Source organism: Hypanus sabinus, chromosome 17 (assembly GCF_030144855.1).
Source record: "Hypanus sabinus isolate sHypSab1 chromosome 17, sHypSab1.hap1, whole genome shotgun sequence".
NCBI lineage: Eukaryota > Metazoa > Chordata > Chondrichthyes > Myliobatiformes > Dasyatidae > Hypanus > Hypanus sabinus.
In genome coordinates this window covers 25,696,055-25,710,086 of record NC_082722.1, presented here as the reverse complement: position 1 = coordinate 25,710,086, position 14,032 = coordinate 25,696,055, and the positions used below count along the sequence as shown (strand labels likewise).

Here is a 14,032-nt window from a genome sequence, read left to right as displayed (position 1 = left end):
TCTATACTCTTAAGATTTGGAGTAGTGAAGGCATTCAACTTTCCAACATATATTGTGTGCAAATTCAAAACCAAGACTTCTTGCATTCTCAATTGTACAACAAAATCTTGGTGCCCATCGATTAGTGCTTTGGACTTGAAAGGCTTCAGCTTCTTGTGAGAAAACAAGAAGTTCATTCTTGTTCATTCCAAAGTTCATTCTGTAATAAATATTGTACTGTATAATAAACATTAGTTTAATCCTGTGGTCTTAAAATACAGTGTTAAAATTTCAAGTTTACCTTCAGTCAGTCTTGAAGGAAATGAGATCAAGAACAGGTATGTTAATGCTGAGTTCAAATTCTCTCCAGATGTTGGATTATTCTTCAGGCAATAATTGACTTAAGTAGGTCAAGGATCCTGCAAGTCTTTAGTAATGTTTCTACTTCTGGAGAGATAGACCTGGGTTTGCTTCAATGAATCTTTTCTCAAGTCGGATACTAAAATAAATGGTTTGGAGTTAAGCAGCCTTGTCCATTAAAATAGACTCATACTTTCTTATTACAGACCCTGAACTATATATTTGGGATATATTTAATTACAAATGTCACCTACTAGTTTATTGGTTCCATTTAGTGAAGGTGCATTGTTGATCATCCAATCCCACCATGAGAAAATTAAGGAAAATGTTTCAATGATTAATATCTTGAGTTCAAGTATACACATAGGAAGATCATATGCAGGGAAAAAATGCATTGTTAAATTGTAAGTGAGTTAATCAATTACAGAACTTACTTGTATCGTGCCAGCTGACGTTTCTCCGCAACTTATCATTAGGTACTTGGCCATTTGCACCTTCGACATTTCTCTGTGGGAAACCACATCAAAGCACTCAGTAATACAGATGGATAGCTGACTTTTCTGAGCTCAACTATTTAACCTGTAAATTGAAAGCTCGATTCTATTCATTTGTTGCACCATATGCATAAGAAACTTTAAACAAACAAGCTTCAGATGGATGCTTTATTTGTTAGAGTCTTATTAGTCAGTCATGGAGCACTACAGCACAAAAGCAGGCCATTTGACCCATCTAGTCCATGCTAGACTATTATCCTGCCTAGTCTCATTGGCCTGCACCTAGAGCTCAACCCTCCTTACCCCTCCCATCCATGTATTTATCCAAACTTCTCTTAAATGTTGAAAGCGAACTCGCAGCCACTGCTACCACTAGCAGCTTGTTCCACACTCACATCACCCTCCGAGTGAAGAGTTATCACCCTTTCACCTTTAACTTATGAGCTCCAATTCTAGTCTTACCCAATCTCAATGCACTCAACCTCAGTGGCAAAAGCCTGTTTGCATTTACCCTATACCGTATTTCTATACAATTACCCCTCATAAGTTTGTATCAAATCTCCCCTCATTCCCCTACCCTCCAGGGAATAAAGTCCTAATCTATTCAACCTTTCCATATAACTCAGCTCCTCTAGTTCCAGCAATATCCTTGTAAATTTTCTCTGCATTCTTTCAATCTTATTGATATCCTTCATGTAGGTAGGCAACTAGACTTCCAACAATACTCGAAATTTGGCTTCATTAACATAATATGCAATTTTAATATAACATCCTAACTCCTGTACTAAATACTTTGATGTTTATACATTGGCCTTTATAGGCCAATGTGCCAAAAGCTTACTTTATGACCCTATCTACCTGAAGTATTGCCACTTTCAAGGGATTATGGATCTACTGTTCCCAGTTCTCTTTGTTGTACTGCCCTCCTCCGTGCCCTACTGGTCACTTTGTAACCTCTACGCTGGTTTGTCCTCCCATGTTGACCATCCCTAATCAAGCCCTGTCTATTCAAATATTTACAAATCCTGTCTCACAGAATACCCTCCGATAATTCACCTACTACCGGTGTCAGGCTCACCATTCTATAATTTCAGGACTTATCCTTAGAGCCTTTCTTGAACAGAGAACAGCACTAGCTGACCTCCAGCGCCTCACCATGGCTAAGGACACATTAAACATCCCTGCCAGGGCCCCTGCAATTTCTGCACTAACCCCTGACAAGATCCAAGGGACACTTTGTCGTGCCCTGGGGACTCACCCACCTTAATTTGCCTCAGGGCAGCAAGCACCTCCTTTTCTGTAGCTTGTATTTGGTCGATGACCTCACTACTGTTTGGCCTTGATTCTATAGACTCTGTGTCTATCTCCCAAGTAAATGCAGTGACAAACAATTCTTTTAAGATCTCCTCCCCCTCCCCCACCATCTCTCTTGGCTCCATCACAGATGACTACTCTGATCTCTAAGTGAAGCAAAAGTATCCTTTTGCTCTTAACTATAAAAGCCCTTGGGATTCTCCTTCACCTTGTCTGGCAGAGCAAGATCATGCCTTCTTTTAGCCCACCTGATTTCCCTAATAGAAAATCCAGTATCATGCTCTCTCTAGCTGGGACCTCTATATATTGTTTAAGGAAATTTTCTTGAATATATCTGACAAACTCTATCCCTCCCAATCCTTGTGTCAATGTATGGAAATTAAAATCACCTACCATCACAATCTTACTTTTCCTGCAACTGTCTTCTAGCTCTCTACAAATTTGCCCTTCTAAGTCTGGCGGACTTTTGGGGGCTGTATAATCCCATTAAGGTGGTCAGTTCTACCCATATAGACTCAGTAGATGACCCCTCTAATCTGTTCTGTCTGAACATTGTTGTGACATTTTCCCTGACTAGTAATGCCACTCTCCCCCTTTAAAACAACCGAACCCTGGAATATTGAACTGCTGGTCCTGCCCCTCCAGCAACTAAGTCTCACTAATGGCTGCAACATCATAATTCTACGTGCTGATTGATGCTCCTAAGCTCAGCTGCCTTGCCTATTGCATTGAAATAGGTGTACCTCAAAACATTAGTCCTACTGCTCAACCTTTTGTTTCCTGTCTTTCTATATAGATTTCATCTCTATATTCCCACAACTTCTCCAGTATCTGCTCTGGAACTCTGGTTCCCATTCCCTGCAACATTACTAGCAAACCTTCCTACAAACAGCAACACACACAAAATGCTGGAGGAACTCAGCAGGCCAGGCAGCATCTATGGAAAACAAGTACAGTTGATGTTTCAGGCTGAGACCCTTCGGCAAGACTGGAGAAAAAATGCTGAGGAGTAGATTTTGGAAGGTGGGGGGAGGGGGAGAGAAACACCAGGTGATAGGTGAAACTTGGAGGGGGAGGGATAAAGCAAAATGCTAGGAAGTTGATTGGTGAAGGAGTCATAAAGAAAAGGGCGGGGGGTGGGGAAGAGGAGAAGAGGAGCAACAGAGGGAGGCGATGGGTGGACAAGGAGATAACATGTGAGAGGGAACGGGGATTTGGGAAATGATGAAAAGGAGGGTGGGTTTGGCATTACTGTAAGTTTGAGAAATTGATGATCATGCCATCAAGTTGTATACTACCCAAATGAAATATAAGGTGTTGTTCCTTCAACCAAAGTGTGGCCTTATCCCAACAATGGAGGGGGCTGTGGATGGACATAGCGGAATGGGAATGGGAAGTGGAACTAAAATGGGTGACCACTGGGAGATCCCGCTTTTTCTGGTGGACGGAACGGTGAAGCGGTCTCCCAATCTATGTTGGGTCTCACCAATATACAGGAGGCCACACTGGGAGCACTGTACACAGTACATGACCCCAACAGACTCACAGGTGAAGTGTTGCCTCACCTGGAAGGACTGTTTGGAGCCCTGAATGGTAGTTTGGGAGGAGGTGTAAGAGCAGGTGAAGCACTTGCTCTGCTTGCAAGGATAAGTGCCAGGAGGGAGATCAGTGAGGAGGGACAAATGGACAAGGGAGTCTTGCAAGGAATGATACCTGAGGTAAGCAGAAAATGGAGGGAGGGGAAGATGTGCTTGGTGGTGGCATTTGGAGGTGGTTGAAGTTTTGGAGAACTATGTGCTGGACACAGAGTCTGGTGGGGTGGTAGGCGAGGACGAGAAGAACTGATAGCGTGGCGAGGGAATGGAGTGAGAGCAGACGTGTATGAAATGGAAGAGATGCAGTAGAGGGCAGTGTTGATGGTGGAGGAGGGGAAGCCCCTTTCTTTGAAAAGGGAGGACATCTCCTTCGTTCTAGAATGAAAAGCCTCATCCTGAGAGCAGATGCAGTGGAGCCAGAGGAATTGAGAGAAGGAGATGGAGTTTTTACAAGTAGCAGGGTGGGACTGTGAGAGTCTGTGCATTTGTAAAAGGCATCAGCAGATAAGCTATCGCCAGAGATAAAGACAATCATATCAAAAAAGGGAAGGGAGGTGTCAGAAATGGACCAGGTGAATTTGAGGACTGGGTGGAAGTTGGAGGCAAAGTAGATGAAATCACTGAGTTCAGCACAGGTGCAGGAAGCAGCACCAATGCAGTCATTGATGTAGCGGGACGGTCACCAGTGTAGGCTTGCAACATAGACTGTTCCAAGTAGCCAACAAACAGGCAGGCATAGCTGGACGAATGTGAGTGCCTATGGCTACACCTTTTGTTTGAAGGAAATGCGAGGACCCAAAGAAAAATTATTTAGAGTGCGGACAAGTTCCGCTAGGTGGAGAACAGTGGTGGTGGAGGGGAACTGGTTGGATCCGGTGTCCAGAAAGAAACTGAGAACTTTGAGGTCTTCCTGGTGGGGGATGGAGGTGTATAGGGACTGAACAGCCAGAGTGAAAATATGTGGGCCAGGGAACCTGAAATCCTTGAAAAGTTCAAAAGTGTCTGAGGTGTCATGGGTGTAGATGGGAAGGGACTGGACAGGGGGAGGGTTAATAAAACAGAGTCGAGGGATGCAGATGAGTTCAGTGAGGCAGGAACAAGCAGATATAATGGCTCTACCTGGACAAGCAGGTTTGGGGATTTTGGGTAGCAGGTAGAAACAGGAGGTGCGGAATGCAGGAACTATGATGTCGGTGGCAGCAGGTGGGAGTTTCCCCAGAGACAATAAGGTTGGTGATGGTGTGGGGACCCCCTTCCTACAAAAATATAGGACATTTATAGGACCTGAACTACAAAAGGACCATTTTGTTCAGCTCCCACTTTCCGTGTAAGAGAGTCCAAAGATCCAAAACTCTGAAGACCTCCCTCCTGCACCATTTCTTTAGTCTTGAGTTAAACTGCATTATCTTCCTACTTCTAGCCTCACTGATTCAGGGCACTGGTAGCAATCCTGAGATCACCACCCTGAAGGTCCTATCCTTTAACTTTGTACCCAATTCCCTGAGCTCTCTTCACAGCAAGACCTTGTCACCCTTGCTGTTAGAGATTTCAGTGGTAAATTGTCAAAGCATACATAAGCACAAAACACATATAAAGTAGAGAGAAAGTAAAGTGATAGACTTATCATGCACATTTCTGAAGACAGACTGAATGCAAGATAAATATAGCCATTGGAAAAGTATTAAAGGAAACACCAGAAATAAGATTGCAGTACAGCTTTAACCCAAATCAACGACTGAAAACTGATGGATTTTAGGTTCTGCCCAATTTCCGTCTCCATAGAAATTAGTGTCAGGCAGTCTGTAAATCCAAGCCATCTATTGGTTTTTATGTTAAAATTACTCCTTCAGATTTTCTCTCTAGTGGCTCAAAACATGTTAAAATTAGGAATTAGTCTGTCTTAACAGAGCAGACAAATTTAAAAAGACAATATTTAAAAAAATATTCTTTTTTCTTGCCTCTAGTTTGACCTGTCATGAATTCCCAGAATTTTCTGATTCATATCCTGTTCTGCTCAGAGACTTTGACCAAAAAGTAAGGCAAATTAAACCATAAACAAAGTCTTAAATCTGCAAAAGATACTTGGTGTCTGCTTTGATCTTGGAAACAGGAGCTTGCCAGTTGAGACTATCTTGGGATTATAAAATATTCATTTAGTTATAACAATAGAAATTCAGCCAAGAGTTGATTAGACTTTTATTAACTGTAGTGCAAAGTCAATGCATCTTATGGTTGGTGATACATTAACGGAGGTGGCGAACGTCTTTGATTAGATCCATACTCATATGAAGTCATTTGATAGGAACTTTAATACATGGAAAATGCAGTCCCCAAGAAACCTAAGCTAAAACTGAATTCAAGAGAAAACCATTCGCAATATTTTAGCCTGGAGCACAATTATACATGACCCAACTAACAACTCACTGAAAGAAAATATGTCTGTAGAGCAGAAAAACAGAAAATGCAAACCCCTTTCATGTGGATTACTTCTCCCGTAACAACAGATGTGGAAAATACTTTGCCCCTGAAAATGTTCCATGGCCTTAAAATATAAAACCAACTTCATGCAACTATAAAGAAACTTGCCTTTTTCTGACATTTGTACTCCTTTTTATGTCTGCATTTGTTCTTTGAAGGGTAGACATTATGTTTGGTGGATTTGAATGACTCAAGACGACTTCTCATGTTTCGTTGGAAAACTTCCCTTTCTTGCCTTTCTTGTTCGCCTTGAGCAATGAAGTGCCGACTGTAATTTCCCTGGTACTGGTGTAGCATGGACCAGACATCAATCACAATAAAATCAACAAATGAAGCATACACAGAGAGTGCTGACAATATAAAAAGTTATTAACTGTCAAACTGCATTAGCTCTACAGTCAGTAATTGATCCAGCATGTGCTGCTTCTCCACTTACACTCTGGGTTCAAATAATTACATACATTTCCTTTAATTTTATGTCATAAATAAAAAGGGAGAAATATATTAAAACTGGCCAAAAACATTGGCAGTCGTGTTAGCCGTGGTACTGGTCTTTTAGAGAGCAATCACAAGTAGGAATTCTAAATACAAGCATGAAAAATCTGCAGATTTTGGAGACCCAAAGCAACACATACAAAATGCTGGAGGAACTCAGCAGGCCAGGCAGCGTCTATGGAAAAGAGTAACCAGTCATCAATTTGGGCCTGAGACCCTTCGGAAGTCATACTTCTCCTCTTCCTTTCCAGTCCTGATGAAGGGCCTTGGCCCGAAATGTTGACTGTTTATTTTTCACCCCAGATGCTGCCTAGCCTGCTGAGTTCCTCCAGCATTTTGTGTGTGTTGCTTAGGAATTCTAAATAACTGTTCTCTTGGTTTCAGGAAACTGAGGCCAATTGTGCAGCCCTGTCGTTCTCTGGTGCAATCAGCTAACTGGCAATCATTCAGAAATAAGCCCATTCTGATCGAGCTGGGTGGTCAGCTCAGTATTTGGGCAAAATATATCTATTTCCAGTGTAGTTATAAAAGTGCCTTACCCTTCTCCTTGGTTTGTACAGGTTCTCTCTTAAGACATGGTGCATCACTGTGTCTTCCCGATCTCTGCCACTCCTCACTGTGTCAATTACTTGCAAGTCTAGACAAACTGCACTACCGCTTTCTCTCCTGATTCATACAAAAACAAAATTAATACACAAAAATAAAATACCATTTAAATATATAATCTGGCAAATTTGGATCTAGGGATTCTTATAAACACAGAAGATTCTGCAGATGCTTCTCCAAGCAATGCACAAAATGCTGGAGAAACTCAGTAGGACAGGCAGAATCTATGGAGTGGAATGACCCAAAGTATCGCCTGCTTATTCCCCTCCATAGATGCTGCTCGACTTTGTGAGTTCCTCAAGCGTCTTGTGTGTTGCTCTAGGGATTTTTTAAATAAACTCCACCAGTAATTTCACGACTGTAAGTCACAGACCATTTGTAGGCTGTAGACATCAACAAACACAGCATAGTTCAGGGCCTGCTCTGCCTGTCACCCACTGGGAGGAGGTGCCATATAACCAGAAGAAGCACAGAAATGAAATTACTCAAAATGATAAGTTATATGATCCAAAGTAATTTCCTATAGCAATTTAAATAATCTGGGCTTACTCAACAAGTAAGCCTACTCCTGCAAGTCAGCATAATAATGGCTACAAATGCTCAATTCATGTTAAAATAAATTATACATGGGCAATTTCACTCCTCAGAGTTCCATCAGAAGTAAGTTAACCTTGACCCTGTTCGCATTTGCTTTGGTTAAGTCTACAATGAGGGAAAAGTTGCCACACTGAAGCCATGTCTAATAAAGTCACTTGAATAGAAAACATGGCAAAAATGATGACATCTATTTTCTTCTCTCTTCTGTTGATGTTTAGCTGCTCAGGTCAGTACAAAAGCAATAACAACATCACTTAAATACCCTATCAATTGGTATTAATTTTTTATTTCCATTCCAGAAATAATAGATCTGGAATGTGTGACATAACCTAAATGATGCACAGATGGTACTGATCACCAGAAGGATCAGCACAGTGTTAAACCTGTTTACACAAGACAATGCCACAGATTCAAGCTGTTTTCTTAAGGATAATTCTCTGAATCATAAACTATCGCCTTAAGCTATATAATCTCTGCATGGTCATCATGAAAAAATATCAATAAAATCTGATAGTGGTAAATAATTCACTTTACATAGTTCAATAAAGCTTTGGAAACACCATAAAACCAGTGAGTGGATATTGCTTGTATCCAGCATTGGTATTAAATCTCAGAATCATTTCTGCAGCAGATGCAATGAAAAACACAATATGACAATGACCCCTCCTTACGTTCTTGATATAAAGTTCAATGCTACAACATACACCTTTAATGTTCAATACACTTCAGTATTCAAGACCAATATAAAAGATATCAAAGTAGTCACTTTCAGAAATCCTGAGATTAAAATGGATTATTTTACATTCATATTATGTACAAGTATATATCAGATTTAGTTTAATTAACAATCTAACCAGTCATGTGACTTTATAATTGTTCATGAAAACCTTTGGCAGTTAATTGCTTCTTCTCAAGTTACTGGGTGAAGTTTATATCATCCTCTTGTTACTCAGGCCAAGGCCAAAGGAAGAAATAACTGGGGGCTAGAAGAGTGAATGCCTAAAATGTTCCCGAATGAAAATTGAACAATGGTGTAATTTCCAGCTCTGAACTGCAGAAAGAAATCCATAAAAGCACAGTGACTTATACTCACAGGAGGTTTGTTACAGATGTTTCAGAGAATGATGTTCGACTTGGTATTGATGCAAATGAGAATTTTCCTGATGTCATGTGACCTCCCTGTTTGAAAAAGAAAGTTATATTTAACACGAAAAGCAGCTAAATGGATTTACTTTGCTCTCAACATAAAATGAGGGCTCCATTGCATTCTCCAAGTGCCGCAAGCTCCTTTATATTTGCTCTGATGAGTTGCTCTGCAGAGGCGCCTCTGAAATGCTTTGCTTCCTCTGAGCTTCGGATTCTCCTCTGCCACTGTGGAGCTCACGATTGGATCTCATTCACTTCCCACACCTCAGTTCTCACCCCTTGTCCCAAACAAAACAAGTGCAAAGTTCCCTCGCCTCACCTTGTATCCCCACCAGCATCCACATTCAACAATTTTCAACAACATCACAATTTTCACCAGCTCCAAAAGATTTCACACTGCCACAGATACATATTCCCCTCCCGTTTAAACAGTTCAGAGGGGTGGTTCCCACCTCAACTCCCTGGTCCGATCTTCTGTGCCAATCAGCCATTCCCCACCTTGTGGAACTTTTCCATGCAACTGCAGTGGGTACAACATTCATCCTTTTGACCTCTTCCTTTCCGATTATCCAAGGAGATGGACAGTCTTTCTAGGTGAAGCAGCAATTCTTCTGAAGACAAATTGAGTGGGCCAGAGCTTTTGTCTTTGGAGAATGACAGCGGACTTGAAAGAGGTGTACAAAAAGAAAAGAGGCATAGATCGAATGGATAGCTAGAGACTTTTCCCAAGGCAGAAATGGCAGAAGGGGTCAAAATTTTTAAGATGTAGGGAGAAAAGAATGGAGGGCATGGCAGAGGTGGTGGGGGTGGAAAACCCTGCCAGGAGTGGTGGTAGAGGCAGATCCATTAAGTGCATTTAAGAAACTCTTAGATATGCAAGTGGATGATAGAAAAATGGAAGGCTAAGTAGGAGAGAAGGATTAGATTGATCTTAGAACATGACAGCACAGTGCAGGCCCTTCAACTCACAATGTTGAGCCAACCTTTTAACCTACTCTACGTTCCATATTCTCAACCCTGGACTTCTCCCAGAATACTTCAGGAGAATTTTCAACCACCATCTGCTTATACCTGATGTTGACAGATAGATCATTGCCAGTTTGCTGAGTTCTAGCATGTGAGCTCTCAGCAAATGGAGGCAAATTTATTCTGTGGGCCATATAACCATAAGATACAGAAAAGCAGAATTAGACCATTCGGCCCAGCAAGTAAACTCCATTACTCCATCAGGGCTGATTTATTGTCCCTCTGAAACCCATTCTTCTGCATTCTCTCCATAACCTTTGATGTTCTGACTAATCAAGAACCAATCAACCTCACTTTAAATATACTCAATGGCTTGGCCTCCACAGCCGTCCATGGAAATGAGTTCCACAGATTCATCACCCTCGGACTAAAAGAGTCCTCCTCATCACTACATCCTTTCCACATCCATTCTATCAAGGTATTTCAAAATTCAATAGGTTTCAATAACATTCCCCCTCATTCTTCTAAACTCCAGCAAGTATAGGTCCAGAACCATCAAGTGCTCCTCAATCATTAACCTTTTCATTCCTGGGATATTTCTCATCAGGAATGTAAACGAGAGAGCACGCAAGTATTTTTTAAAATATGCTTAGCCTTGTAACAAAGATCGGAGAACAATCAAAACAGTTTAATTATACATCTGCATAGAAGCTTATGTTCCTGTTTCTTTGTATGACTATAGTAATGCTAACTTAGTGATAGTAAAACAAATGCAAAGATGTAAAATGTAACATGATTCATTTACATTCAAACTGACTGAAGCATAACTGTACTTTCAAAGAAGTTTTGAATTATGCACAATTCTACTTAATTAGTGGGTGTATGTGTCGTCATTGTAAAAGTTGGTAAGATGAAGCCCAACAGCTTGGCATTCTAGTTCCTAATGCAAATACTCCCTGCTCTTCAAGCACCCCCAAATTACATATAAGCATTTTGGTAGTTTCTGCGATTCAATGTAATTAACAGTATGTAGAGCACTTTTCAGACTTTTCAGATGCAACATATTAATGTCAGTGTTTCATGTTTCTATCAGCCCAAACTTTAGACAGAGATTTAGCCAACATCTGCTAACGGCATTATGTGTGTCATGGATATGTACCATGGCATCGATTTCATACCCCTTTCACTTCTGTAGCCTCAATTTTATACTTGCTTCTTTATCCCTCTTGCAATAACGCTAAACGGCAGCAGGACAAATGACCACCAGATGTGTTATTCTATTTCAACATCTGAAAAACACCTTACTTGTGTCTTTTAATTGCCTTTAGTGTACATGTTCTTAGACACTAAATCTTATGTTATTTTGAATAAAACACAAATGTATGGTGTATAACCAATACTATCTTCACTGTTCATAGCTATTTACTAACAAGCTATGTTGTAATTTTTTTTTCCACAGCAATAAACTAGTACTGAACAATGGCAGGATTATCATCCGGAACAAAACTAAACAAATGCTCAATACCATATTTGGGGAAATCAAATAAAGGAATAACTTATGTCATGTAAAGAATAGATAAAGACTTTTTGAACCTTCTCGCTCCACTTTTCCTTTCATCCTTGCAGACAACTTTGGTACTCATTTTCAACAATTTCTCTGACATGTTAAGTGTCATTAACGATGCACCAGATTGGAAACTGATCGGTCAATATCATTCTGACTCCTCACTGCTATATAACAAAGAATCGTATCAGTCCAACTAATACCAGATAACTTGCACAGTCATGTCTTGCAATATTAGGTTTCAGTATAAGAATGAGTGTGAATATCAGTTGTAAAAAATCTCACACAAAGTGTATACTTTTATTTTCTTATTGTAGTCTGTCAAATTCCTAATAGCATTTTGAAGACACTTGCCAAAACCAAACAGATATGATCATAAAGATGTGGCCAGTAATAATGTAAAAGACATGAAAGCATGAGCATGGAAATGACTAGTTTACCATAGGCTTCATTTCAGTAGCCAGCACTTTCCATCTGAATAGAAAAACTTAACTCAGAGTTTAGCAAAAGCAAGAAGACAGGTACTTGGCTTCTGAGCCCAACAGTTGTACTACTTCAGACTTGTCATTAAAATTATGTTTACTGTAAGAAATTTACATTAAAATCACAAAATATTGAGGGGTTGTCAGTTGTAAAGTGTGAAGAAATTATAAGGGATTAAAGCTGTCTATAGTTATTGCAGTATCATTTTACCTCTTACTGATGTTCACAGATGGCTTGGCCAACAAACCCTGATTATCTACAATGGCAAAAAAAATACTAATTACAGCTTTGAAGTATTCCTTTTCCCCATGGCAGTTCTGACAATCAACTTCAAAAATGGGGTTTAAATAGACTAACAACTGGCTCTCACTGGCAAAGATATTAATTCAAAAAAAGGGATTTTTCATAATTAATTTTGAAGAAAATTATTAAATAAGCACAAAATCCATTTGACAGCTGATAATAAAAATGTATGTGAGAAATTATTTAGGTTGGAGAACAGTAATACCTTAAATCACAGAATAAAATGAATTCTTTATGAATTTTAACCACAGTCAAATGAAAATATGTCCCTTCAAAATCTCTGGCACTGAATCTGGCTCTGTTGCTGAGAAGGGAAGTGGGGGGAGGAGGAGTAGAGGGGACTCGATAGTAAGGGGAAGAGACAAGAGATTCTGTGGATGTAAAAGAGATCCCCAGATGGTAGGTTGCCACCAGGTGCCAGGGTCAGGGTCATCTCAGATAGTCTGTAGGGGATAGAGTCTCAAGAGGGAGGGTGAACAGCCAGAAGTTATGGTGCATATTGGTAACAACAAGAGGTGGGAAAAGGGATGAGATCCTGAGGAGAGAACATAGGGGGCTAGGTGGGAAGCTGAAAAGCAGTACCTCAAGTGTAGTAATCTCTGGATTGCTGCCCGTACCACAAGCAAGTGAGAGTAAGAATCAGTGGACGTTCTATGCGTTACTGTTATGTTTACATTAAATATTCCAAACCTTTAAATTTACCGCAATTTACATTGCAAATTGATTTTACATATTACACATGATCTTCCAGAACAATTAAAGCAATAAAAAATAATTTTATGTTAGCTGCCTTTCTGTATGTATAAAATTCTGTTGGTGCATTTAGCAAAGAAGACATAATGCCACTAATTTGTAAGGTTCATTGAGCAGAAAAAATGGTCACGCTTACCTCACATCAAACAAAAAATGCAAGGCCACATAAAAGTGACAGGTGTATACAGATATGAACTAAAACTGGACATTTGTAATCTGTTGCTTGGAATTCTGTTGAATGTCAATAAATCTGACATTCCCTCCCCCCTCCTTATAGTTTCCTCTAATGACTTTAAAAGTATTCCCCTCCTATTAGCCATTTCCACCCTGGGAAAAAGTCTCTGGCTATCCACTCTATCTACACCTCTTATCCTATATGCTTCCATCAAGTCATCTCTCATTGTCCTTCTCTCCAAGGAGAAATGCCTCAGCTTATTCAACTGATCTTCATGAGACATGCTCTCCAATCCAGGCTCCATCATGGTAAATCTCCTCTGCATTCTCTCCAAAGCTTCCAACATCTTTCCTATAAAGAGGAGACCAGAACTGAACACTATGCTCCATGTGTGGTCTAACCAGAGTTTTATAGGGTTGCAACATCACTTGTGGCTCTTGAACTCACCCACCTTCCTATCTCCTCAGTGTCCCTGTTGCTATTTAGGGACCTATAAAGTACTCCCAATTGAGTGACCTCTTCCTTTCTGTTCTGACTTCCACACACACTGACTCACTAGATGATCCCTCTGTGATATCCACTCTTTCTGCAGCAGCAATACTATCCCTGATATGCAGTGCCATTCCCCAACCTTGTTTACCTCCCTCCCTACCTCTTTTGAAACACCTTAACACTGGAACCTCCAGCAGTCTTCCTGCCCTAATGACTGCCATCTTTGTAATGG

The 14,032-nt window shown here is 40.4% G+C and overlaps 1 protein-coding gene across 1 annotated transcript in view; it reads right to left on the bottom strand.

Moving 5' to 3' along the window:
- The window catches only part of slc9a5 (solute carrier family 9 member A5), a 222,187-nt gene that overhangs the window by 17,498 nt on the left and 190,657 nt on the right, over positions 1-14,032 (bottom strand). Inside the window, exons 11-14 of the mRNA XM_059992703.1 lie at positions 9,012-9,097; positions 7,255-7,381; positions 6,329-6,505; positions 774-846 (exon numbers count right to left, since the gene is read on the bottom strand). Of these exons, the coding sequence (XP_059848686.1) occupies positions 774-846; positions 6,329-6,505; positions 7,255-7,381; positions 9,012-9,097 (463 nt within the window). The remainder of the gene's footprint in view (positions 1-773; positions 847-6,328; positions 6,506-7,254; positions 7,382-9,011; positions 9,098-14,032) is intronic.